The following is a 27,359-nucleotide window of genomic DNA, read 5'->3' as shown; positions in this document are numbered from 1 at the left end:
AATAGACTAGAAAATGTTGTGGGAGTTAAGGGAACAGCCCTCTCCTGGCTCAGGTCTTATTTAACTGATCGCTATCAGTATGTTGATGTAAATGGTGATTTTTCTAGACATACTGAGGTCAAGTTTGGTGTTCCACAAGGTTCTGTCTTGGGTCCCCTGCTTTTTTTCTTTATACATGTTACCTCTGGGTGATATTATTCATAAACATTGTATTAGTTTCCACTGCTATGCTATGCTGATGACACAGTTGTATGTTTCTGCAAAACCTGATGAGAGACACCAGCTTAATAGGATTGAGGAATGTGTAAAGGACATTAGACACTGGATGCTTATTAACTTCCTTCTGCTTAACTCTGACAAGACTGAAGTACTTGTACTAGGACCACATGCAGCTAGAAGTAAGTTTTCTGATTACACAGTAACTCTGGGTGGCCTTTGTTTCTTCATGTGTAGCAGTAAAAGACCTCTGTGTGACCACTGACTCCAGTCTTTCATTCAAAACTCACATTGATAACATCACCCGGATTCTTTCATCTCAGAAATATTGCTCAGATAAGAAATTTAATGTCACTACATGACACGGGAAAACTAGTTCATGCTTTCGTTACCTCCAGGTTGGATTAGTGTAATGCCTTACTGTCTGGATGTTCCAATAAGTGCATAAACAAGCTCCAATTAGTTCAAAATGCAGCAGCAAGAGTCCTTACTAGAACTCGAAAATATGACCACATCACCCCTGTCTTATCCACACTGCACTGGCTCCCAATCAAATTTCGTATTGATTATAAAATACTACTATTGACCTTTAAAGCACTGAATGGTCTTGCACCACAGTACCTGAGCGAACTTCTGGTCCTCTATGACCCACCATGCCTACTTAGATCAAAAGGTGCAGGCTATCTGCTGGTATCTCGTATAGTGAAGGCTACATCAGGGGGCAGAGCCTTTTCTTACAAAGACCTACAGTTATGGAACAGCCTTCCAAGTAGTGTTCGGGAATCAGACAGTCTCAGCATTTAAGTCTAGGCTGAAAACATCTGTTTAGTCAAGCCTTTTCTTCATGGTGTTTATGAGGTAAAGGAGTAGATCTGGAGGGTCCTCAGACAGAGTGTTTTGGTAAACTGGGATGTATGGATGCTGTCAGTCCCCCATTCGCTTGCTCACTTGAGTTTGTTGACGGTGTAGTGGCTGGCTGGTTTATGTCCAGGGGCTCCCTCATGCCTGTGTTACTTTCTAGCTCTCCCCCTTTTAGTTATGCTGTCATAGTTAGTTTTGCCAGAGTCCGTGCTTGCACTCGGCACAAAATGTATACTGTTCCTACTTATTCAGGTGACATCAGGCATACCTAACAACCTGTTTTTTTTTCCTCTCCCCCCCAAAAAAAAACCTGTCCCTCTGAGTTACATGTCAATCCTGAGATCGAGATGCTGACCTCTTCTGCTCCTCGGACCTGCCTGATTCATCCTGATGCCCTATGCCTGGTTGGAGTTTCATCACATCGCTCCTGTGGAGGACAGCCCCAAAGTCACATTTGTAAGATGCTCGGGACACTTACAGTAATGCTTTTATGGCTGAGGACTGCAGTTGTCATGAACAGTTTTGCACTCAAGTTTCCATCAATGAAGAGATATAACATCAACGAAACTGACTTCATGTTAAAACTGTTAATGTTATAGTCATGTCTGTTGTTGCCCAAATGAGGATGGGTTCCCTTTTGAGTCTGGTTCCTCTCGAGGTTTCTTCATGTCGTCTGAGGGAGTTTTTCCTTGTCACCGTTGCCACAGGCTTGCTCATTGGGGATAGATTAGGGATAAAATTAGCTCATGTTTAAAGTCATTCAAATTCTGTAAAGCTGCTTTGCGATAATTTTTATTGTTAAAAGCGCTATACAAATAAACTTGACTTGACAATGGCTGTATGTTGATATTTAGAAAATAAAAATATTACAAAATATGTGAAACCATCAAAAGCAATTTTTTTTTAATCGTAATTTCACTCACACACACACACACACAGGTTAGAGGTAAGGAATAGTATTCAGTGATATTGTTTATTATTAACTCCAATCATGATATAAAAGTTCCAAGTTTGAGACCTGCCTGCTTCAACTGTGCTGCTGGCACACAATGCCCTCGACCCTCGTCACCCTTAACCAATTGGTATAATTACGTCATTACGTGGACCCCTGAGCCGAGCTTTTCCAGTACACTCAAATACACGCATACGTCGACAAATTATAACTCAAAACAGAAAATTATTCAAACTTCCTTAAAATATTTTTTGTACTTTTATATAGTGTGATGATGAATAAAACTTAACACGTTTCCTGTGAAATGAGATGAGCTACTTTAGACTGGTTCCCTGCTCTCTTAGCGCAGAATGAGCATACAGTCAATGTCTCTGACGCTTGGTAGGATTAATTTTATATGGGAACCAGTCCAGGAAAACAAGATTTTCGATAGACACAGGTGAACTTTGTTTTAATGAGGAGTCAGATGTCACGGTGTGTGATTCACTTTACAGAATAATAATTTAAATATGGTAGTGCCGGACTGACAGTTCAGGCCTGCATCACGGAGTGATTGTCTGTGTTGCTAGGTTGCCAGCACTAACTTTTGTCGTCCAGTCACTATTAAAGTTTTACTTGTCCTTGCACATACTTTAGTCGTCTTGGACGATTGGACACATGGTTTTTCGAGCACTGATCTGATACAGCGCTACTTCACTCCCCTTGGTTAAACAGCCCAGCCGGGAGATGTATTTTGGGTCACCATCCTGCTGAAAAACAAATGGTCCCACTAAGTGCAACACAAATGGGTTGGCACATTGCTGCAGAATGCTGTGGTAGTGATGCTGGTTAAATGTGGTTTCAATCTTTAATAAATTGCCAACAGCGTCACTAGCAAAGCACCCCCACACCATCATACCTACTCCTTCATGCTTCACAGTGGGAACCAGCATGCACAGATACAGATGCTGTTTTCACAGAGGCTTTGCAAAGTATCATCATCATCAACACGGTCACATTTGTTTCTAGCCATGTTTATAACTGTTTAAATACTCTGCTTTAGTGTGCATTTTGTTTTTGTAAATATCACACCTGTTAATAAACACTCTTCCCAAACTTAGATCTGTCTGCTGCTGCATACCTGACAGAATACCTCACAAAGACTCTGTGCCATAGTGTCAACTAACACACACGTATACAGGGATGAGAATGAAAAATACTTTAAAAGTCTGAAAAAAACGGGGTGGGGGCATGGGGCTAATGATTTTTGGCTATTTTTTTTTTTACCCCAAAACCATTAATTTTATCAGCAAAAAGTTGCAATTTATTTGGAAATAAATTCCCCTTCTTGGTGGACTACCAGGTGAAAATGATTAATATGGTACAAGAGACTTGTTTTTAATCAATTCACATTTGATGATTTCAAAAAAAATCAATGCACCTTTTAATATAAACGAGCTCTACAGTATTATATTTCTGCATTTTTGCTATTCATGTCTTTGAATACTCTAATCCTTTAAAATGAAGTGCAAACCAGAAAAAAGTTCTATCATATAATTCTCTTAAGCTTTCTTCTGATGTTATCATGGTAGCAGGAGGTCTTGCATATTAAGCAGGCAACATTCAACATCACTTATCACTTCCCTTTCAACTGTTGTGTGTACTAACTCGGTTTTATCTGGACAGGATGCTGTGTAATGTAATACAGATACCATATGGTCAATCTGAAGATCGAGATGGTGATTTTGAATTAAAGAACAGGCATGTACAATGGGCATTACATATTGGAATTTTTTTTTTTAAATCAAAAACTATAAAGTTCATCTCGACCTAAAAAATTTGGGCAGACGCTCCCGCGCGGCACATGCCAGCAATCCCCCCCCCCCCATGAAATGAGCAATAAGTAGGAGAGTTATACATGCTATCATACTTAAAATTTCATCAGAAATATAGATATGATACTATGATTCTCCCCAACATGCTACATTAGATAAGCTAACCCCATTTATAAAAGATACACACTTCTATATGACATGTAATTGATATATATTTTTTGGGGTGCGCACTCTCTCTGCCATGCCAATCCTGTAGGCTGCACTTACTCAATACAACTGAAAACTCCGGTCCTCGAGAAAAGAGATAAAAGCCCGCCCACACTGAACGCTGATTGGCTTATTTTGCTGAGTAACCCAATCAAGATGCTCTTTGTCTGGCATGCGCTACATGAACAGGCACACAGGCAGTGTTGCCAGATTGGGTGCTTTTAAGTGCATTTTGGCGGGTTTTGAACATATTTTGGGCTGGAAAACGTCAGCAGTATCTGGCAACACTGCACACAGTCTCCCTCGCGTGCGCACATTCTAAGATGCATGATGCAGACCTTAATGTTGCGCGCGCACGCTCTTGCTCACTTCTATCAATATGCGGGAGACTCCCGGAACTTCCGGGAGACTTGGGATGTCTGCGTTATAAGGTGACCACAGATCATTAATCATCCCCCCCCCCCCCCCCAAAAAAAAAAAATCTCAACGGATTTACATCGATCTCAAAAACGATCATTTTGGCCTGAAAAAGTTGGAAATCCGCCAATCGGCGGAAAATTCTCATCCCTGCATATAATATGCATAATACTTAGGTCTTTAAAGGAGTTTCTGTGGATCTTTGAATAATTTACCTGGAAGAGAAGAGCAGGGAGGATTGAGAATCAAGTGGCTGTGGTTTGTTTACACCCAATACTAAAATTTGTAGCGTCCTAGCAATCACCACAAAGACATGTACAAAACGTTCAGAAATGCTACTTACTAGGCAAAAACGATACAGGATTTATCTTGTGTCTTGATCCCCAGATCTTTAACCCAGCAACATATAAAAAGCTGTACACCTCCATGCTCTTCCAGGTTTTCATCTGTTTGTCCGTGTGAAACAATGCCTGCAGCACCAGAATGAGATGTTGGGGAACTCAATTGATGGATAATTTTCCAACTCGTAGGAAAAATCCTTTGTTAACGTATAAGGATTGATCCCATTGAGTGGTTTCTATATTCACTTCTTTTGAATGTACTTCTTGGTTTTAATAACTTGCTCGCTGTACTAAAAACATGGCAATAAGTTCTTGTGTTAATCAAACAGACTCCACTTTTGGATCATTAATCCCTTTTGACTGAGAATGCCCTGCATGCATGGTTTTAGGTCAAGGTTTTTTATTTGCCATTTGTGCATAAACCAACAGTTCAGACACATTGGAATTTTTGTGCAAGGCTCTCTCAGTCAACAGATTAGAAAATAAAACACTAATAAAAATATAAAATATAGAAACACTATACAATACATTGGGGGGAGGGGAAAATGTCTTCTGGCACATGCATACAGTTTTAAATACAATACCTACAATTAAAAAACCTTTTTTTTAAATTGTATTTAATTCCTGGGGTCCCATCTGTAACAGGGAGTGATGGTTCATTCCATTAATACACTTTATAATAGATTAGATTCACTTGGAAAGATTAGATTAGATTCAAATAGAACAGAAGAGTCAAAATAACTGGGGATCTTTTTTAATGGGCCCCAACTCGTTACAAGTATGAATAGGTGGGCCTTAAAGTAGAAAAGGTTGAGGAACCCCTGTGCTACTTGATCTCATGAAGCATTCATGTAGGCTCTAATGTGAGGTGTTAAATAGCTGTTAACTGGCCATTTCTGAGGCTGGCAACTCTAATACACTTGTCCTCTGCAGCAAAGATAAGTCTTCGTCATCCTTTCTTTGGACTGTCCCCATGAGAGCCAGTTTCATCAGAGCATTTAATGGTTTTTGCAATTCCACCTCAAGATATATTCAAAGTTCTTGCAATTATCTGGTTGGACAGACCATTTCTTAAAGTCATTTATCTTTACTTAGCTGAGTGGTTCTTGACATAATATGGATTACTACAGTTGTCGAATAGACCTATTTACTGTATTAATAATAATAATAATAATAATAGGGGGCAGCACAGTGGTGTAGTGGTCAGCGCTGTAGCCTCACAGCAAGAAGGTCCGGGTTCAAGCCCCGTGGCTGGCGAGGGCCTTTCTGTGCGGAGTTTGCATGTTCTCCCCGTGTCCGTGTGGGTTTCCTCCGGGTGCTCCGGTTTCCCCCACAGTCCAAAGACATGCAGGTTAGGTTAACTGGTGACTCTAAATTGACCGTAGGTGTGAATGGTTGTCTGTGTCTATGTGTCAGCCCTGTGATGACCTGGCGACTTGTCCAGGGTGTACCCCGCCTTTCGCCCGTAGTCAGCTGGGATAGGCTCCAGCTTGCCTGCGACCCTGTAGAACAGGATAAAGCGGCTAGAGATAATGAGATGAGATAATAATAATAATAATAATAATAAAACAACTAGGACTTCCGGTGGAGAGGGGAATGGAGCAGACGCACGCATCACGCTCTCCCACACTGACCTGAAAAAACATAACTTTTCATATCCCAAACCCGACCCGAATTCCTTGTAAGAGTGAGTAATATTCTCTACGCTCCATGGCCTCCGGAACCAGGCTGGCTAAAGAAAGAGAAACCGCGAGTAACGACTCGCTCGCCATGGCTAATCAGATTAGCATGTCTGCTCTGACTAGCTTGCTGGAGAAGCACCGCCAGTCTATATCGGCGGCACTGTCTGCTGAGCTCAGGTCGGCGTTTACCTCTCTCGAGGCTAAACTTGATATGGTGCAGGCCACAGTGACTGACTTTGGTGAAAGAATTGCGAGTCTGGAGTCCAATGCCAATTTAATTGATGAACGCATCCTAGCCCTTGAAGCATCATGCTCTACCTTATCAGAGGCCTGCGCTAAGCTTAAAAACAAAAACATCGATTTGGAGGGGCGAAGCCGACGTAACATCAGGATTGTCGGCCTACCTGAGTCCATAGAAGGTCCACGGCCCACGACCTTCTTCTCGGATGTCCTGATGGAGATATTCAGGGATCAGGTGCTGCAAACCCCACCGGAACTAGACCGGGCCCACCGCTCCTTAGCTGCAAAGCCGCAACAGGGAGACAGGCCCAGACCCATGATTGTGTGCCTTCACCAGCACCAGACCAAGGAGCTAATAGTCCGGGAGGCTCGCAAACGGAGGAACAACCTGAAATACTGCGACTCGCCGGTCCGCATCTACGAGGATTACTGCCCCGACGTCCTAGAGCAACGTGCGGTTTACCGCAATGTCATGGCAAAGCTGTACAACCTGGGCCTCCGGCCGGCCCTGCTTTACCCAGCAAAGCTCCAAATCACCAAGAAAGCTGGCACTAAGAAGCGTTTCTCCTCAGTTGAAGAAGCCGCTGCCTTCACGGAGTCCATGCCCGCCCGCTGAGGTTACTTCAGTGGCCCGGCTCCGCAATCGATGTACGGACTAATTTATTAACGACTAACATTAACACCACTACTGGCACGGGCTTCGGGATGACTCGCCCAGCTGGTAAGAGTGTCCTGATACGATAATATTAAACACATAGTGACTGATCTCTTACTAGTGCCATACGATGCTTTTTTGAACACTGGGACTTTTTCAGTACTTGCAAATCTTCACCTGGGCCTGCTAAACTGACTCCGAGTATGGAGTTTACCTTTGTTTGTTTTGGTTAGCCATGCCATAATTATTAATCACTGATTATACTTTTCATTTTCCATTGGGGTAATATCTGAATGTCCGGTATATTACAGTGTGAATCCGGATAAATGCATGTGGTTTCCCCTTCTCTTTTGTTATATGAAGATGTAACCTCTCTAGTCTTGTTTTTCTTTTTACCCTGGGTCATATCGTCCCCTACTATTTTGAAGAGGTGGAATAATAGGAAAACTCACACAGTCATGGGTTGTTTTTGTTTTTTGTTCTCATAATGATCGTTTTTTTTCTTTTCTGCAACGATTATGCCCACGTGTGAGTAAATTGGGTTTTGGTCTTATAATATGGGAGGCACTGAAACTTTTTTTTCTGTTAATGTTGACTGTCTGTACTACATGGGCTACATTTAATCCTGCGGGAGTGGTGAAGTCATGGGGATTACTGAGTATAAAGAAACTGGAAGCTATATTGGGGTTTTGAATATGTGTATAGAGGTTGTGTTTTTTTTCTCTTTTTTTTCTCCCCCCAACCCCTCTCCTTCAAGGGCATCAACACCGTACATCGTCATTTAATAAAAGGGTGAGTAATGTACAATACAAATACACCTCAAAATCGTGGCTGCAGGTTCGTGTCATGGAACATTAGGGGGGTTAATAGTAGGGCTGGGTATCACCAGATACCTCACGATACGATACTATGGCGATATTTTGCCCACGATAACGATAATATCACGGTACAGCGATTCAGCGATAATCGATATATTGCAAGAAATTTCAACCGCATCACGATATCTGTGTCACTGAAGAAAATCAGAATTTATTGACCACTGTAAAATTACATTTCACATACATAACTACACACTCTTGCCAGACATACATTTGTCTCTATTCCACTGCTGGCAAAACCAAGAGTTGCTTTATTACAACATACAGAAAATTCCCATTTCTGTGCTAGTATTATCAACTTTTCTGTAAGCATGGACACATCAGTGCTGCTTAACAAGCAGAAACAAATTGTTTTATGAAAACTTAAAACTTGCACTGCAGACTGCACATACATTTCAGTGCTAACACTAATATCAATTTGTTCTTTGTAAACTTGAGAACATATACCTGAGAACATTTAACTTGTGCCTAGTACTTGTGTAAAGTTTAATCCAAACCTGTACTGTGAGCACACATTTCAAAACTGCATGTTCTTCTTCAGGAAGAGCAACTGGTCAGCATGCTCAGAGGTGAGACAGCTCCTCTGAGAGCTGATTATGTCACCTGCAGTAGAAACTGAATATCTAATTGGAGCGAAACAGGTTTTGCAAAGTGCGTACTCTTTGTCCAGCTCACTTTTTTTTTTTTTCTCCTTTCCTTTGGAATCCAAAGTGCCTCCAAACATCTGCCTTAAAGTTCGGCGGCGTCTCTAGGTTTACGTTAACAGCCATGCTTGCTTGTTTTTTTTTCCTCACTGCAACCACCGGGAAAAAAGAGAAGACGAAGAGTGCCTTGCAGTGAGATAGCGACACCTTGCGGAGCGGAGGTGCGGAAGTCGTACTGGATTTACAACCCGTCTGAAACATGATTTATTATTTGAAAAAATATCGATATTCAAATTTTGAGTATCGATATTGAATCGGAAGACAAAGCATCGCGATATATCGCCGTATCGATATTTTTGCCCACCCCAGTTAATAGAATAATCAAGAGGGGCAAAGTGATCTCACACTTGGGACAGCTCAAGGGGGATATTTATTTCCTTCAAGAAACTCACCTTAAATCCTCTGAGATTTCACGTATTAAAAGATCTTGGATGAGTCACGTTTTTCATTCCAAATTTTCTACGAGGGCGAGAGGGGTGGCCATTATTATAAGTAAGAACATAGCATTTGAGCCATCAAAATCTTTTGAAGATCCCAATGGCCGCTTTGTGGCTGTCTCAAGTAAGCTGTTTGACATCCCAGTTATTTTACTGAGTGTCTATGCCCGTGTGGGATGATGACAAATTTATTACTCATCTTTTCTCCTCCCTCCCGGACATGGACACCCATTACCTGATTATAGGTGGCGATTTCAACCTTATTCAGGATCCGGTTCTAGATAGGTCCTCCGCTAGTCCCCTTGCTCTGTCCAGTTCCGCTACTACATTGAAATCTTTTATAAGCCAGCTTGGCCTATGTGATCCTTGGAGATCTTTTAACCTATACACCAAAGCCTTTTCATTTTTCTCCCATGTCCATCGTACATATTCAAGAATTAATTTTTTTTCTTGGTTGATAATAGGTTATTACACTGGGTTAACTCTAGCGAGTATCACAGTATAGTGATCTCAGACCATGCTCCTACATCTGTTGTCAAACTTCCCAAACCATAGTCCTCCACACACACACAGTGGAAACTTTCCCACTTTTTACTGAACAACCCACATTTTAAGAAATTATTTCAGGAGGAAATAGTTTTTTTTTTTTCAAGCGAATGACATCCCTGACATCACAAGAAGCACTCTTTGGGAAGCGTGTAAAGCATATTTGAGGGGACAGGCAATCTCGTTTGCCTCTCGGCGGAAAAAAGCGGACACAGAAAGGATAGTACGGCTCTCAGACCAACTAGCCATTATCGACATACAGTATGCTGCTGCCCCAATCCCTCTCTTTATGACCAACATCTTAAATTTCAGGCTGAGTTTGACCTTTTGTCAACATCCAAGTTGAAACAAAATTGTTAAAAACAAAGCAACGTTATTTGGAAATGGGAGATAAGGCAGGCAAACTCCTTGCCTATCAAGCTAGAACCACAGTTCTCTCCAGACTGATCGCTAGGATAAAATTGCCATCTGGATTAGTGGTCACTGACCCCAAATTGGTAAATAATTCATTTCTGAATTTCTATTCTGACTTGTACACCTCAGAGTATTTACCTGAAACCTGGAAGGACCACAATCCCCTGGAGATGCTTTTGTATCCTAAAGCTGATTGCAATCTGGCTGATAAATTAGGCGCCCCAATCGCAGTAGCGGAAGTACACAGGGATGAGAGTGGGTGGTCATCAAAAAAAGCAGAAAACAAGATGGCGCCCGAAGCCAATTGGGGGGGGGGGGGGGGGGGCTTCAAGATGCTCCCCCCCGGAAAATTTTGAAAAATAAGGCCTTACAAACCACTTGTCCTGCAATCTGAGCTGTAGTAGATAAAAAAAATATATCTGTTGTCTTTTTTTATATATTTACATGAAAATGTGTTTCAAATCAATAGGAGTTTTGTTTGAATTCAAGATAAAATCACATTCTACATTCAAGGGTATGGTTATAATTCATGATCAACAAAAACGACAAACTAAATTCACATTAAACTTAAGTTTTATTAATTATCAAAATGTTCATATTAAATAAAATTTTAGGGTGACTGACCTTTTCTCCCTATGTCCTCATTAGTTGCATATGATTTCTTCAAAAAGTCTTTTGAAATATTTAAGTTTTCAAAACTGTCAGCATTAATTCAGATTTACTGACTATCTATCATATACATGTTCAATGTACTAAATCAAACAAATGCTAAGTTTATGGGATAATGTCTATGTACACTTTATACAATTATTTATAGCTCACAGTCACTTCTCATTTTCATTTGATCATTTCGACGACTTCTTCAGCTTTTTGGCCAAAGACAACAGCTTGTCAGTCCTCTCTGTTTTTTTATACCAGCATTGATTTCACGTACCTTTGCTTCGTCTCGCTTGTCAATTGTATTCGGCATTTTGAGTAAAAAAAGCCGATACGAAAGAGAAATGTATTTTTGAAGAGCAGCGACGATGAACATGTGCAAGTTTCGATAAAATAGAACAGATGCGGGTACTTTTGTAAGAACTGTTATGATTGGCTTTTGTTCTCTCCCACAATCTTGTAAGAACGGTTATGATTGGCTATCATGCTCTCGGCAGCGATGTTTTGGCCAATTACACTGTAGATAACACGTATTCTACCGCGAGACTTAGCGAGACTAAAGATGGCGAAAATGTAAGCATGTAACATCATCGTAGGAATGAATTATGCTTGAGTATCACGAAGGAACATACCCCAACCCCCCTCAATAAATGAAAAAAAAAATCTAAACGGATTTGGCATAATATAAAAAGGTTGATTTTTACTCAGAAAAAGCGGAAATCCGCCGAAAAGCGGAAAACTCTCATCCCTGAGTACAGGAGGCGATCGGGCAGCTACAGAATGGCAAATTCCCTGGCCCAGACGGGTTTGTAGTAGAATTTTACAAAGCATATTCAAACCTAATAGCCCCACATTTGGTTAATGTCTACAACGAATCCTTTAATAGCGGCAGATTGCCTCCAACTCTATCAGAAGCCAACATCTCTCTTCTATTAAAAAAAAGATAAGGACCCACTTGAATGCAGCAACTACAGACCCATCTCACTTTTAAATGTGGACCAAAAGATTCTGGCCAAGGTCCTAGCCACTTGTTTGCAACAAGCCCTACCTACCCTGATTTCCAAGGACCAGACTGGGTTCATGTCCGGAAGGAACTCATCATCCAATACCAGGAGACTTCTCAATATTATTGGCTCCCCCAATCCTGCTATACCTGAGGTGGTAATTTCCTTAGATGCCAAGAAAGCGTTCGACAGGGCTGACTGGGAGTATCTGTACTACGTCCTGTTTAAATTTGGTTTCAACTCTGATTTTATTGCATGGATTAGACTGCTATATGACTCTCCAACTGCCCATATCCTTACGAATGGACTGAGGTCGCCCCCTTTCGCCCTCTGTCGGGGTACCAGACAGGGATGCCCCCTCTCCCCCCTCCTATTTGCTCTAGCTATCGAGCCACTGGCCATCTGGCTTCGGGGGGAGGGGAGAGTTGAGTGGAATGGAGAGTCACCAGGAATGAGGTCACCTACAAGCTGTCCCTTTACGCCGATGACCTGTTATATGTCAAACCTGGCCTCGTCCATCCCTGCTATCTTAGACATTCTAACCCAATTTGGCAGATACTCTGGTTATAAATTAAATTTTAATAAAAGTGAACTTCTTCCTATCAACAAGCTGTCTAGGAGGATGCCACCATCCTCTTTCCCATTTAAAGTTGTTTCAGAGGGGTTTCGATATCTTGGCATATTTGTAACTGCTTCTTTCGAAGACCTTTTCAATAAAAATTTTCACCCTCTCAATGATAAGTGTAAGCTAGATTTGACTCGTTGGTCCTCCCTCCCTTTCTCCCTAACCAGCAGAGTTAACCTGGTTAAGATGGTGATTCTCCCCAAATTTCTCTATTTGTTCCAACATATTCCGATTTTTATTAGATGGTCTGTCTTTCAACAGCTAGACCAGACAATATCGTCATTTCTATGGTTGAATAAGCCAGCCCGTATTAGTAAAGCTGTTTTACAACTTCCCAAAAAGCAGGGCAGTCTTGCACTACCCAATCTTATTCAATACTATTGGGCATGCAACATTAACAAAATTAGTCACTGGCTTGATAGAGGAGCTGATGTAGGCCCCTTATGGGCGCTGATAGAATTACGGTCCTCAAAGTTTTCTTTACAGTCCCCTCCTTACCGCATGGCTCCCCCTCAAGATTTATAACATCTCGCAGAACCCTGCTGTTACCAACTCGCTGAAAATTTGGAATCAATTTTGTAAACATTATGGCTTGAACGAGCCTTCAACTTTAGCCCCGGTTGTTAAAAACCATCTATTCCCATCCTCCTTATCAGACCCTACTTTTACTATCTGGCGAAACAAAGGTTTATTACATGTCAAAGACCTGTACAAAGAAAATGTATTTACTGATTTTACAGAGCTCACAGTCAGGTTTGAATTACCTTACTCTCACTTTTTTCGTTTTCTCCAAGCCAGGCACTTTGTCCAAACCTCCTATCCTCACTTCCCCAACCATCCGTCCGGGTCTCTGATCGATTCTTTGCTCACCTTCGATCTTGCATAAAAGCGCTCCATCTCTGTGATTGACAATTCCATTGGCTCCCTTAACCCCCCCGTCCTTTTTTTATTTATTTACTCCCCCCCCTTTTTTTAATTTACATGTACGTAATAACGGTTTGTATTTTTACGGTGGGTGGGAAGGGTTAAGGGTTAACTATAGTTCATAGAAGCCGTTCTGGCTTAGGCTAAGTTCGTTGTTGCTCTCATCATACCTTGTGTAGGACAACCAACTGTCTTTTCTAATAAGATTCTCTCTATTTTCATACAATGCATGTGTGAGATATTGTTAGACGTGAACGAAAAATCTAATAAGATTTATAATAAAACAAACAACTATTTACTTTTGATGGTCTCAAACGCATTAAGAAGACAAGAAATTCCACTAATTAATTTTTGACAAGGCACACCTGTTAACTATAATAATTCCCTGGTTACACAATTGCATTTTTGACCATACAGGACACAGTTATAGAAGCAATTTATTTATAATTTAAAGTCCTGCTCTGAGCTTATAAGGCCCTACATAACCATGCTCCCACTTCTCAGTGACCTCCTTGAGAGCTACACCCCTGCCCGTTCACTGCGATCCTCCTCAGCAGGTTTACTGAGAATATCAAAACATGAACCTCAACACCATGGGAGAAAGAGCAGTCAGTCACATTACCCCTAAGCTCTGGAATTCACTTCCCCTTTACATCAGACACTGTGAATCCATTGCGGACTTTAAACACCACCCGAAAACTCATCTCTTTAAGTATTCACTGTTACTTGGTTTTACTACCTTGTAAATATGAGATTACTGTTCATTTAATATTTTATTAATTGCATTTGTACGTTTCTATTTGTGAAAGGTATTTGTACATGTCATGAAAGGCAGTTTAAAATAAAATTTACCATCACCACACTATCTGTTCCCACCCAAATGAGGATGGGTTCCATTTTGAGTCTGGTTGCTTTTAAGGTTTCTTCACGTCATCTCAAGCTTGTTCTTTAGGGATCAATTTTTTTTAGCTCATATGTTTAAAATTCTTAATTTTCTGTTAAGTTATTTTGTGACCAAGTCTATTGTTAAAACCACCATATAAATAAATTGATGACTGAATTGAAACACATTCCAGGTGATTCCTCATGAAGCTAGTCAAGATAATACCAATAGTGTGCAAAGCTATCATCATCAAGGTAAACAGTGGCTACTTTGAAGAATCCAAATTATGAAACACGTTTTTTTTTTAAAGACTTTTGTTTAATCACATAATTCCATTTAGTCTGCATGTTCTCCCAGTGTCTACATGGGTTTCTTCCGGGTGCTCTAGTTTCCCCCCACAGTCCAAAGACATGCAGGTTAGGCTAATTGGTGGCTCGAAATTGACCGTAGGTGTGAATTTGAGCACAAATGGTTGTTGTCTCGATGCGTCAGCCCTGCGACGATCTGGCGACTTGTCCAGGGTGTACCCTGCCTCTCGCCCATAGTCAGCTGGGATAGGTTCCAGCTTGCCCACGACCCCGCACAGGACAGGCAGCTACAGATAATGGAATGGAATGGATGGAACATAATTCCATTTGTGTGTTATTTCATAGATTTTATGCCTTCAGTATTGTTCTACAATGCAGAAAATAGTCAAAATGAAGAAAAACCTACGAGGTGTGTCCAAACTTTTGACTGGTAGTGGAGGTCAGTAGCTCATGTGTACTTCCTGTGATTGCTAAAACTAATATTCTTAAGACAGTCATCTTAAATCTGGTAAACACTGTGGCCATCAACAGGAATAACCAGGGGGAGTCAAAAAGTAAAAACTGGAAGTGTAATGTTTGGCCCCATTCATGGGTCAGTTCAGTTCTCAGTTTTTGGGCAATAGTTTGGGTCATATAATGGTTTATCTTGTAAAAAGGTAGAAATATACATCATTTTGTTCATGCAAAGAAGGCCCATCATTTCAAGACTATCAATTTAAGCTGAAAGTCTGCACTTTGAGCTCACATATAACATATACTGCAATCGACTAAAATAACCCTAACAATAATAGCTAAAATAACAGTCAATGTACAAATATTTATGGACCCGACTATGTGTCTTGACTGTACATATTCCAATATAACTTATTCTGGAGTACTGTACTAGGTGACTCAACATCAATGGTCTGCTCGTTTCGAGTAATCAAAGTTTAGCATATCAAGTGTACATCAGCAAATGTTAGTCTGTTTTATTCCAGGCATGACCATGTACAAAAATACACATTTCTCAGTTCAGTTTGTTTTGGCAGTCAATATGTGAAGCCCATTTTTAGAAGCTTTTCATGAATTACTGAATGTAATTCATACTTTTAGAGATGGGACCACTCTTAAGAGGGAAAATATTTGGTTCTGCATTACCAACCTGATGACACATGGATAGAACAAAATTTTCAAGAAAGTACAAGAAATAGAAGTAACTTTTTACTGTATAGCTCCAGTGCTTAAATTCCACCTTTGTAAAGATATTCGCTCATCTGTGCATCATATTATACCAAAAAACACAGTGTTTCCCCTACCGTTATATTAGAATCGGCTGAATTGTTTTTGAGTGCATGAGAAGAGAGCAAAGTGGACAGCAGTTTGAGCAATGGATGTTTCTGCATAGTCCTAGTGCCTGCACCCTCTCCTGTTTTTGAGTAGATGCTCTTTCCACGTGGACCTAGCGCCTGCACTCCTGCTGCCCCCCCGGACCTTAAAATGCGTGTGTGGACTTTCCAGGCAGCCAGCGCTCGAAACTAACGGTGTCCCGATGTCCCGGGGACCATAAAAAACGTCATCGGGACACAAAATTATCATATCTGGGACAATCCCGGGACAATGGAAAAAAATAGATCTAGAAAAAAAGTTCTACATTAAAGGTGCAGTACAAGATTTTGGAATAACGGTTCCCGCAAGCCATATTTTGACAAGAAACACTCCCACCCCCCGCGTCTCCACCCCTCCTCCCCCTTATAAAGCCTGAGAAAGTCCGGCTTTATAATGGGCGTCTATTGCGTTACACACCAGTGCAGCTCGTTAAGTTAGAGTGTAGAGAGCTTGGAAAAATAGCTCAAACTTTCTCATTTAAACTGTGTTTTCAGCCCCAATTTTCACTCCACACACACAATTTTCTCAAAAGTAGTAGCCACACTTGTCCTGATTCACACAATGTGTCTACCTGAGCGATAGGATTTACTGTTTTTGAATGAGAAGCCTGAAAGTAACGAGAGCACAGCCGCGCAGCCTCATAGACTCCCATTATAATCGTGGCAGAAAAGTCACTCGTTTTTAACTCGCTCTAGTGACCTCATTTTTTACACTACAGACAAAAAAAATTACATCCGTGTGTTCAGGAGAGCCTTGTGGCGCTCACTGTGAAAGAATTTTGTGAATATCTCCTTCCGTTTTCGTGTAAATCCCCGTTGTTTGGAAGGAGCGCACTGAGAGAATCCTGCGCTCTGTGTGACACACTGCTCGCTCTCACACACACAAACACACAGAAGGGCCGGGCTAGTCGCGGGCTGCAGTCTGATTGACGTGTCAGTATCCAATCATTTTGAGGTGGTACCTCGATAGGATTGGATGGCGTTTTTCCTTTATTTTACACTGTAGACTGGATTAAAATATTTCCTTTTTTGGGTCAAACCTTCTATTGTACTGCTTGCAACATGGGTGTGCATTTCATCCATTGATGGTATGGCTGATGGCTTTCAAAACATCTCTGAATGGGGCAACAGGTATATTACATAAAAATGGATAACGGTAATGGTGAAAATGATAAGTTGGCCTTATATATGCCAACAGATATTCAAGGTATAAGTAGATGAAACAAACATAAAAGGGGTCTTATTTTCAGCTAAAGTGTACTGCAGATGTAGTGAGTTGAAACATTTTCTGAATGAGCTAGTTGGCCCCTTTTAAATAAACGGGTATCTATTCATACAGTGAGATCGCCAAAGTTTAATAAACTGAAAATGCAATAACTGTAATTTTGAAGTAGATGATGTATTGGACATGTGTCACTTGTGTTTTGTGACTTATTGTAAAAATGATATAAAGGGTTCAAAATCATATAGTTACAAATATAATAGTAACTTCATATGATAATATTAACCACTGGTTATTTCAGAGAGGAAAAAAATGGGGACACTATTGCTTCCATTCGGGACAATACAACACAGAATTCGGGACCACTGGGGGACACAAAGAAAAAAAGTTAATTTCGAGCCCTGCAGGCAGCACAGGGTCCTGTGTGTGCACGTGTGTGTGGGGCATTGACCGTGATCAGAGGTTACTTAAAAGGGTTCCAGTACAGCATTTAAACACATCAATAGTACAAGCCCTAATTATAATAATGCACACAAGTGTGGCCACTTAATTAGTAATCATAAACTTAAAAGTTCTAAAGCGTGTCACACTTTATTGCACATGGGCAACAAATACTGGCGTCCAGGATTTCACAATTCGTTGATAGCCCAGTATTGGTTAATATGGGACGGCCTCAGGCTGAGGTGCCCTTGAGCAAGGCACCTAACTCCCGATTGCTCCCCGGGCACTGTAAGCATGGCTGCCCACTGTTCTGGCTATGTGTGTGTGCACATTGCTCAAGTGTGTGTGCACATGTGTGTTCACTGCTTCAGATGGGTCAAATGCAGAGAGGAAATTTCACAAGTATGTGATGAATAAAGTTGTGCTTTCTTTCTTTCGGACGTTAAGTGTAGCTGATGTAAACATACTTGTTAGCCTGGATTTAGTCAGCTAACAAGTATGATTTTGTGCATCTCTGGTGTTGAAGTGTCCAGATATTTTATTGCTGTACTGATGTTTTGCCTCCCTGATGCCGTGGGACAGGTTGGCTCTGGCTGTTGTTAGACCTGCAATGGCACTGGCCCTAAAGGCTGCGTCCCGAGCCCGCTGGAGCCTGTGAACCTCTCCTGTCAGCCAAGGCTTCTGGTTAGCACGAACAGTGATGGTTTTGCAGTGAGTGACATCATCAGTGCATTTAGCGTTGTATGACATGATGGCCTCAGTGTATTCCTCCAAGTCTTTGTGGTTGTTGTAAGTGGCTGCTTCTTTGAAAATGTCCCAGTGTGTAGTGCTATAAAAAACAGTCTTTCAAAGCATAGGAGGCCCCCTCTGGCCACACATGTACCTCCTTTTGTGTTGGTCTGATGGCTCTCACTCTGGGTCTATAGAGAGCATGCACATGACGTCATGAGGTCACGTAATATTTGTTTATCTGCCATCTTGGACGGCATGGCCGCGCATAGAACTTAGACGAACCCATTCTAATTATCAAGTGTGTGGGAGTAGATCTTTCAAGAATGGTTATATCTTGTTCAGCATTTGGTTGTACCAATAGACAGGGCCAAAAGGAGGGCCTGTCATTTTATAGATTCCCCGCAGACGAGGAGAGACGCGCAAAATAGGTGTCCGCTGTGCGAAGAGAAAACTGGTACCCCAGTTCTACCAGCCGAATTTGTAGTGAACACTTCATATCAGGTAGGTGTAATCTTTTAATTCAATACTCCTAGTACATCTGTTAAGTTGATTTTCGGATTGAATGATAACTGCATACTTAGAAACTAGACAGTACAGTGTTTGTGGCCGTTAGTCCGCTTGATCTCTAACATTTAAAATGGCTATGCCTAGCCCTACTACCCTGGCCTAGGGTAGGATATTGAATAATAATTCTGCACAGATAAAGATAGTGGTGATTTGTGATTTTTTTTTTTTTCAGACAAAAACATACATATTTACAACCCTGTCATTATCTGGAACTGAGTTTAGATTTCGAACATTCTTACGATAAAACATCCTGCATAGTCTCTTTATGATAAACGTCTTAATGCCACTTACCCGTGAGGTTATCAAGTAGACATTCTTCTTCGGAACCTTCCAGAGGTATAGTTGGGATACCCATCCCGCAACAAAATATTTATAAGCTTCCAGGCTCTTGTAAGCTTTGAGGGCTTTGCCAGTGTAACACGATTCACAATTAACAAGAAAATTGTAAATGTTGTGGTAGGCCAGATCGGGCAAATCGCCGGCACCGCAGCTCCGAATTTCCCTGAACAAGGATTGCGGCAAGTTGTACGGATCTGCAATCCCCAACCTGGAACACTTTTCCACGTAACGCTGCCTCACGTCACCTTCAAGATGCTGAACAAACTTAGACAAGTTATCGCGCGATGTAGCTGGGGTATTTTCCGAATTTTCTTGGGGATTACTCCCTAGATCCATTACGCTCGCGCAAGGTAAACAATCCTGAAGCCGTCCAATATGGCGGAGTAAACACGGACGGGTCACGTGACTGCACATCCTCTATATGCAGGTCTCAGCATGATGGTAATGTGATCAGACAGACCCAGGAGGGGGGAGGCCTTGTAAGCTCCTTTGTGAGTTGTGTACACCAAGTCCAGTAAGTTGTCACCTCTTGTTGGGAAGTCCACATGCTGATGTAATTTGGGCAGTAAAACCTTTAAATCTGCATGATTGAAGTCACCTGCTGTGATGAACTCAGGTCACTGCTGCAATACTCAAATCTCTTTCACCAGAGAAGACCTCGTGAACATCAGGGGAACAACTCCAGTGGACTTATTACCAACTTTTCTGGTGTCATCCATGGAAATATTGTACATTCTGGTCAAAGATGCTCTCACCTTTGCTCATTCAATGAGACGCCAGAGGAGAAGGAAACCCATTGGTGCACTCATGCGCCTCCGTCAGCGTGAACGTCACACTCCACTACCTGTGATATTTCTCTCCATTGTACAGTTATTGTGCAACAAACTGGACGAACTCCAGCTGCTGGTGGGGAGAAACATGGACTTTCATTCATCTTCCGTTTTATGCTTCACGGATACGTGGCTATGTGGACTCATACTGGACTCTGCGCGGCAGCTGGCCAGCTTCCAACTTTTCAGAGCAGACCATAACATGGATCTCTCCAGTAAAACAAAGGGCGGTGGAATCTGTTTTTATGTAAACAGCTGCTGGTGCAATGATGCATCAGTGATCCTGCAACACTGTTCTCCCGACCTGGAATCATTTTTCATTAATTGTAAACCCTTCTACTCCCCCTGTGAGTTTGCTTCATTCATTCTGGTTGGTGTTTACATTCCACCACAGGCCAATGTGCAGAATGCACCACGCATGCTGGCCGACCCGATACTGGATGTGGAGCAGACCAACCTGGACTCCCTAGTTATCGTCCTCGGTGGCTTTAACAAAGGTAACCTCAGCCACGAAGTGCCAAAATACAAAAACAGTTTATAAAATGCACAACCAGAGAGGAGAATATTTTGGATCACTGCTACACTACAGTCAACAATGCCTACGGTATCACGCCATCCCCTGCACTGCACTGGGCCACTCTGACCACGTCATGGTCCACCTGATTCCTGCATACAGGTAGAAATTAAAGCTGAGAAAACCTATAGTGAGAACCTTCAGGAGTGCTTAGATTGTACAAACTGGGAGGTGTTCAGGACTGATACCAATAATCTAGATGAGTACACAGAGGCTGTGACGTCCTACATCAGCTTCTGTGAGAACTGCTCCGTTCCATCACAAACCAGGGTGAGTTACAATAACGACAAACCCTGGTTCACAGATAAGCTCAGACAGCTAAGGTGGCAAAGGGAATAAGCATTCAGAAGTGGGGAGAGGAACAGGTTTAGCAAGGCAGTGAGAGAAGCTAAATGACTGTACTCTTGAGAAACTCTGACACCAGTTCTCAGTCACCAACTCGATGTCGGTCTGGAAAGGGCTCAGACAGGTCACTAACTGCAAACCTTTCACACATACACACACACACCAACCACTTGCACCTGGCCAACCAAATGAATGAGTTCTATTGGCATTTTGGAAGACAATGGGACTGTCCTAATAACATCCCCTGTGACTCCACAGTCCAGCTCCAGCCCAACACTCCCCACCTCCTCCACCTCTACTGCTGCCAGGGCCTCTCTACAACTTCACACCTCAGAAGCCCATCCACCCACCACCGCCAGCCACAACTCCATCCATTCTGGAGAGAGACGTCAATAAGCTCTTTAAGAAGTTGAACACCCGCAATGCAGCAGGTCCCAACTCGGTCTCACCATTTACCCTGAAGCACTGTGCTGATCAGCTGTCTCCGGTGTTCACAGACATCAACACCTCACTGGACATATGTCATGTGCCAGCCTGCTTCAAGGCCATTATCTGTCCCAAAAAAGCCAAGGATCACAGGATTAAATGACTACAGACCCATCACCCTGTCATAGGATTTAATAACCAACTGTGGTTATGAAATCTTAAGTGCCTTGTGCTTTACCACCTTAAAAGTGCTAGTCTTACAAAGACGACATCATAAAATCCTGAGTTTTCTGTGCGTGATATGCTCAAATAGGTTGTAATGTTCACTGATAAATAAAAAAAAATTGGTTCGAAAAATTAATTTTTTGCGCTTTAGTTCGGTTCCAAAAATCACAAACCTTGTCTGCCATTGTCAGATTGCAGCGATTTTTTCGTCAGCAGTGCTGAATGTGTGATGTCATATGCGCAACTGCTTTCTTTTGTATCCAAACTGACTATAATATTCTCTGAAGTGGCTATAGCACATGCGGGTGAAATACCTAAAGGAGAAGAGTGGTTGTTTAGACAGTTTATTTTGTTTACAGGCAGTATTTGACGGAAGATATGATGTGGTATTTGTACCTGAAGATACACGATCAACTGAACAGGATACATTTTGCTCATATTGTGAGAATCTCTTTCAGGGCTGACAAATACAGAAAAAACAAACAAACGATAAGTTAGTTGAGAGAGATAACAGGATGGTGTGTCCGTTCATTTGGTATTTAAATCGTGTTTAACATTGTACGCGTAGCAATGGACAAATAGGCAACGACAAGATTCAGAAATACACAGGGAAGTTTATCACAGAGTGATTATAAATGAATCTTGCAGTGGCCTTTTCCTTCATGCTAATTCTGTGATTATTGCCATTACTTAGCTGTCAGAGACAGGTTGGAGTCGGATGCATGTGCAGGTGTTGGTGTTGTTAATTAATAAAAAAGTGAAAACAAGCAAGAACGGCAGGCAAAATCATAAACGGTAAAACGGGCAGTAGATGGAGAAAGGCACAAACAGATTATCACAGGCAAAGGCAGAATCAACAACGAGGAAACAGGAAATCAGGAAAGCAGAATAATCATCAAGGAAATAAGGCTCAGTAATGTGTCAGCAACACAACTCAATACTTTGCAAAGTAAGTGTGCGTTCACAGTCTTTATATAGGCGTACTGATTGCGGCTTAATCCGGTGCAGATGTCAATCGTTTACGGCGTGCGAGAGTCCGCTTGGCACGTGCACTGTCTGGAGCGTGCCCGAGTGTCTGTCTGTTGCACACCTCAAGGCGTGCAGGTGTGACATTAGCCTTGTATAAAAACTTCAAAACTGCTAGCAGTTGGTGATACTGGACGTTCAAAGTTACTCGAGCTACTAAATGCATCACACTTTTATTGTTTAAAAAGATAAATTCAAGCAACAGGCTAAACACAAGCTTGACACTTACTGTGTCGTGAGCTCTTTGGGATGTCACTTCTGACTTTTGTTTTCAGATCACAGTAACTGCTCCGCGTACCAGACGTCACTGAAATCCTTCTATGTGAATTTGCCTCACAAATTTATCTTTTTCAAAATGTATGGAGCAGACACCAAATCGTCCTGTCAGCTTGAAGTTACCTGTCTTTGTCCATACAAATCGAACCCATTCATTCTGTAAGTGTCCTGCCTACTTTGGGCTTTAATGGATCGAAATTCCAGGTTTTTTTTTTTTTAAATGGCTACACTTGAACAGTCTTGAATGACAACCTCTTAGGAAGCATGCTTTGGTTTTAATTTTGTTTTGGAATTTAAAAAAAACAAAAAAAACAAACATGCTACACTTTGCAAAGCATACGAATTCAGAAACGCAGCAAAATTTCATGCGTTGCGTGCATGACATCACTTCCTTTGAATTAACAACAAGAGGGCTCCGAGAGCACAATATCCCCCACTGGCAACTATTCCATAACACTGGTAAAATGTGACCAAATTTAACGAAATTACAATATATGTGTATTACCGACATATAATAAAGAATCCTGTCAAGTTTCGTGAAATTACTCCAAAAATTGTGAGAGGAGTTGATTTCAGAAGATGAGCACCATTCCCGGGACAGACGGACATCACAATGACATGATCCCCCTTCGGGCCTTTCGGCCAGCGGGAGATAACTTACCAGGAACGCATTCATGTAATAGGCCAGCTTCCCCCCCCCCCCCCCCACACTGGAACTGGCCTCATCAATAAGGTCAGAGACACCCACTGATTCTAACCTCACACTTCAATCTGTAACATTAATGCACTTTGTCTCTGAACTGCGATTTTGCACATTCCAAGCTCAGAATGCATCTTCATTCTGTGAACCTTTACCGCACATTCCAGCACACACTGTACAGTTTGACTATTTATTCAACCAACTGCACATCTCTTCCTCTCACACAGTCATATCATGACTCCTCCATCTTCATCATGTGACCTATTTTTGCACATTCTGGGACGTACCGTATAGCTTGGACTTCAAGAACTCATTCACATACCCCTTAAATTTGTACATTTCAGATTCTTATATTTTTTGTTCTATGTATATAGCTACTTTTGTCTTTGCTAAATTCTTCTCTCTCAACTGTTCAAGCACCAATCACCAAAGCAAATTCCTTGCATGTGAGAACGTACTTGGCAATAAACTTGATTCTGATAAAGCAGGCTAACGCTAAGCTGGACTGTCTGTTAAAGTTGGGCCTGTGCCAGGAAACACACAAATTTAATTCAACGCTACCAATTCTGACAAGAAGAGTGGTCAAATATCCAACCAGAATTCTGCCAGAAGCTTGCACCGTGGGTCAGAGAGGACTGAAATTTCATCTGTGCTGTATGTCGGGCATGTATAGCATATTTGACAATAAAGTTGACTTGACTTGATGACGACAGCCAAAAGCATCTGGTCAAAGTGAAACTTGCTCAAGGACATTTAACCAAATGCGCCATCTAAATTTTCACCCCGTGTCGATTTAAAAAAAATATATTAATTAAAACTTGTGCACGAAATTATTTTTCTATTAAAGATATAAATTTTACAATCATTCTGCAACAGAAAAATAACAGTTCATAGAAATAAAGCTCATTATTGCCAATTGAATGTCAATTCATGTCTCTGTATGTAAACTTCTGTCCAAAACTGTACCCACGGACAGAGATTAGAAAATAAATCTGGAACATTTCTTTAAACATTAAAGCCACACTAGACTAATTATACCAGCTAATGACTCAATAATAATAATAATAATAATAATAAATCCATGCTTAATATCAGGAGACAAAAGGTATAGCAGATTTTGGTACATTTTAAAGCACCAAAAAGGCATTTAAATTACAGTGAATATAAAGTGGGAGTTGTACATTATTATCGATAACATTTAATATGCAACTGTACATGTGAATTCTAATTTAAAACAATTCTGCTATATTTATTTGTTTAAGAAATGCTTACCTGAGGTAGCCGCAGAACAAACTGGCTTTCCAGCTCATGAGGAGCATCTTCCTTGCTTTTGGAATTAACTTTTCCAGCTGCAAAAGAGAAACTTTCTGAACAACATGCACAGTGTGTGTGTGTGTGTGTGTGTGTGTGTAATATTGATATTAATTATATATAAAATTTAGCTGTATGTCTTCAGTAAGTGCTTTATTCAGCTCAGGTGAATCTGAATCTTATTCCAGATGCAATGCCAGTCCATTGCATGACAACCCATTATAGGACAACTCTTCACTCCTGAGGGCAATTTATAGCAGGAGAAAATTCACATAGGAAAAACCAGGACGAAGCTGTGACTTATTCCCCATTACTCAAGTGGGTCAGGGATCAGTGCTACTTATGTAAGGTCACAAATAATAAAACACATAGATCACATACAGCCAAAGATGTTTTATTATCTCCCTACTCCTAAAACATAAGATCTCTTGCAATCAGTCAATAAAAACAGAACTAAACAAACAAATTGACACACAATTAGAGAGCAGGTACATCTTAGGCTACGTTCACACTGCAGGCTGAAGTGACTCAAATCCGATCTTTTCGCCCATATGTGACCTGTATCCGATCTTTTATTGACAATATGAACGACACAGATCCGATTTTTTCAAATCCGACCCAGGCCGTTTGGATATGTGGTCCTAATTCCGATTCCTATCCGCTCTTTTCATATGCGACTTCAGTCTGAACCGCCAGGTCGCATTCATCCGACTTACACGTCATCAACAAGCCACAAACGTCACTATTCTGCGCTGAAGTAGGCGGCGGGTCTCTCAAAAAAAGTTACAACAACATGGCGCATAATCACGGGCGCAGATAGAGGGTGGGATTCGTCCCACCCAGATTTCAATTCACTTCGTTCGGTCCCCCCCACTTATAGGGAGGAAAAAACGTCTGTGCTGTCTTTCTTTGCATAAGGCAAACCTCACAGAAAAAATCAAAAGACTAATTACCATTCGGTTTATTGAGGTGCACGGCAGTGTATACATAGTTGCAACAACTCACATAAAACAAAAAGACTGATATTCGGTTGGTTGAGCTGCGCAGACTGCACAGGTTGCGAGCTCGAGCTTGGTTGCTATGGTAACCCACAAGAAGTTTGACAGGCATATCGGGGTTGGGGTTGGTTTGCTGGCAGCTTTGTCCCCCCCAGTTCAAAAAACGTATCTGCGCCCCTGCGCATGACATCAATGCGAGGGACGCTTCGGGCTGTGAAGGTTCTGAATCTTCTCAATGGAAGGACGCAGAGGTTAGGGAGCTGATTTCCATTTGGGGGGATACAGCTATTCAAGCTAGATTGGATGGGTCATACCGCGACCGGGCGGTTTTACTTCCGTAAACACTGGCCATGCTCACTGCGTGTGACGTCGTCGTATCCTGCAATGCGCATGCGGAACACTTTTAGGTCGCTTTTCGTTCATACTGAGGATCACATACAAGTCGCATATATTTGTTAATGTGAACGACCTCACAAAAAAATCGGATTTCACAAAAAAATCAGAATTGAGCATTAAGCCTTGCAGTGTGAACGTAGTGTTAGACTACATTCAGACTGCACCCTGAAACGACCCATATCCGATTTTTTTGCCCATATGCGACCTGTATCCGATTTGTTATTGACAATCTGAATGACACAGATCCGATTTTTTCACATGCGACCCAGGCCGCTTGGATATGTGGTCCTAAATCCGATGCATATCCGATATTTTCACATGCGACTGCAGTCTGACCGGACAGGTCGCATTCATGCAACCTACACGTCATCAACAAGAGACAAACGTCACTATTCTGCGTTGGCTAATCCCGCCTCTTTGGTGGAAAACAACATTTGTACAGTTTTCAGAATTTAAATAGACTTTTATAGAATTTATCAAGCTAATGGTGGATTTGGTAGGGACCTGGATGTTTATCTGTTAGCCTGATTAAATAAAACAGTTTCTATAACTGATTTATAACTTAAACCATCCTGTACCACATCGCCAGGTCTCGCCTCATCTCCATAGCAAACTGCACTGGTGTTTATGCACCTTGAGCCAGCGCTGAGAGAAGTTGCAGAATTCAGCTGGCTATAAACAAACAATCTAAATAAATATTTATAAAAATGTAGAAAAAGTTTATTAATATGACGAAATAAATATGTGCAAATTATTAAGCCTGAATTAAGAGTTTGGTAATACAGCGGCCGTATCCCAAATGACTGCCTACTGAAGCTCGAG

The 27,359-nt window shown here is 41.5% G+C and overlaps 1 protein-coding gene across 2 annotated transcripts in view; it reads right to left on the bottom strand.

Annotated features, from left to right (window-relative positions):
* The window catches only part of taf7 (TAF7 RNA polymerase II, TATA box binding protein (TBP)-associated factor), an 87,310-nt gene that overhangs the window by 57,082 nt on the left and 2,869 nt on the right, over window positions 1-27,359 (bottom strand). For both annotated transcript variants that reach the window (XM_060927633.1, XM_060927634.1), the window contains one exon: window positions 25,105-25,181. In XM_060927633.1, coding sequence (XP_060783616.1) covers window positions 25,105-25,181 — 77 coding nt within the window. The remainder of the gene's footprint in view (window positions 1-25,104; window positions 25,182-27,359) is intronic.

Source organism: Neoarius graeffei, chromosome 8, assembly GCF_027579695.1.
Source record: "Neoarius graeffei isolate fNeoGra1 chromosome 8, fNeoGra1.pri, whole genome shotgun sequence".
Taxonomy (NCBI): domain Eukaryota; kingdom Metazoa; phylum Chordata; class Actinopteri; order Siluriformes; family Ariidae; genus Neoarius; species Neoarius graeffei.
This window is presented reverse-complemented; position numbering and strand designations above follow the sequence as displayed.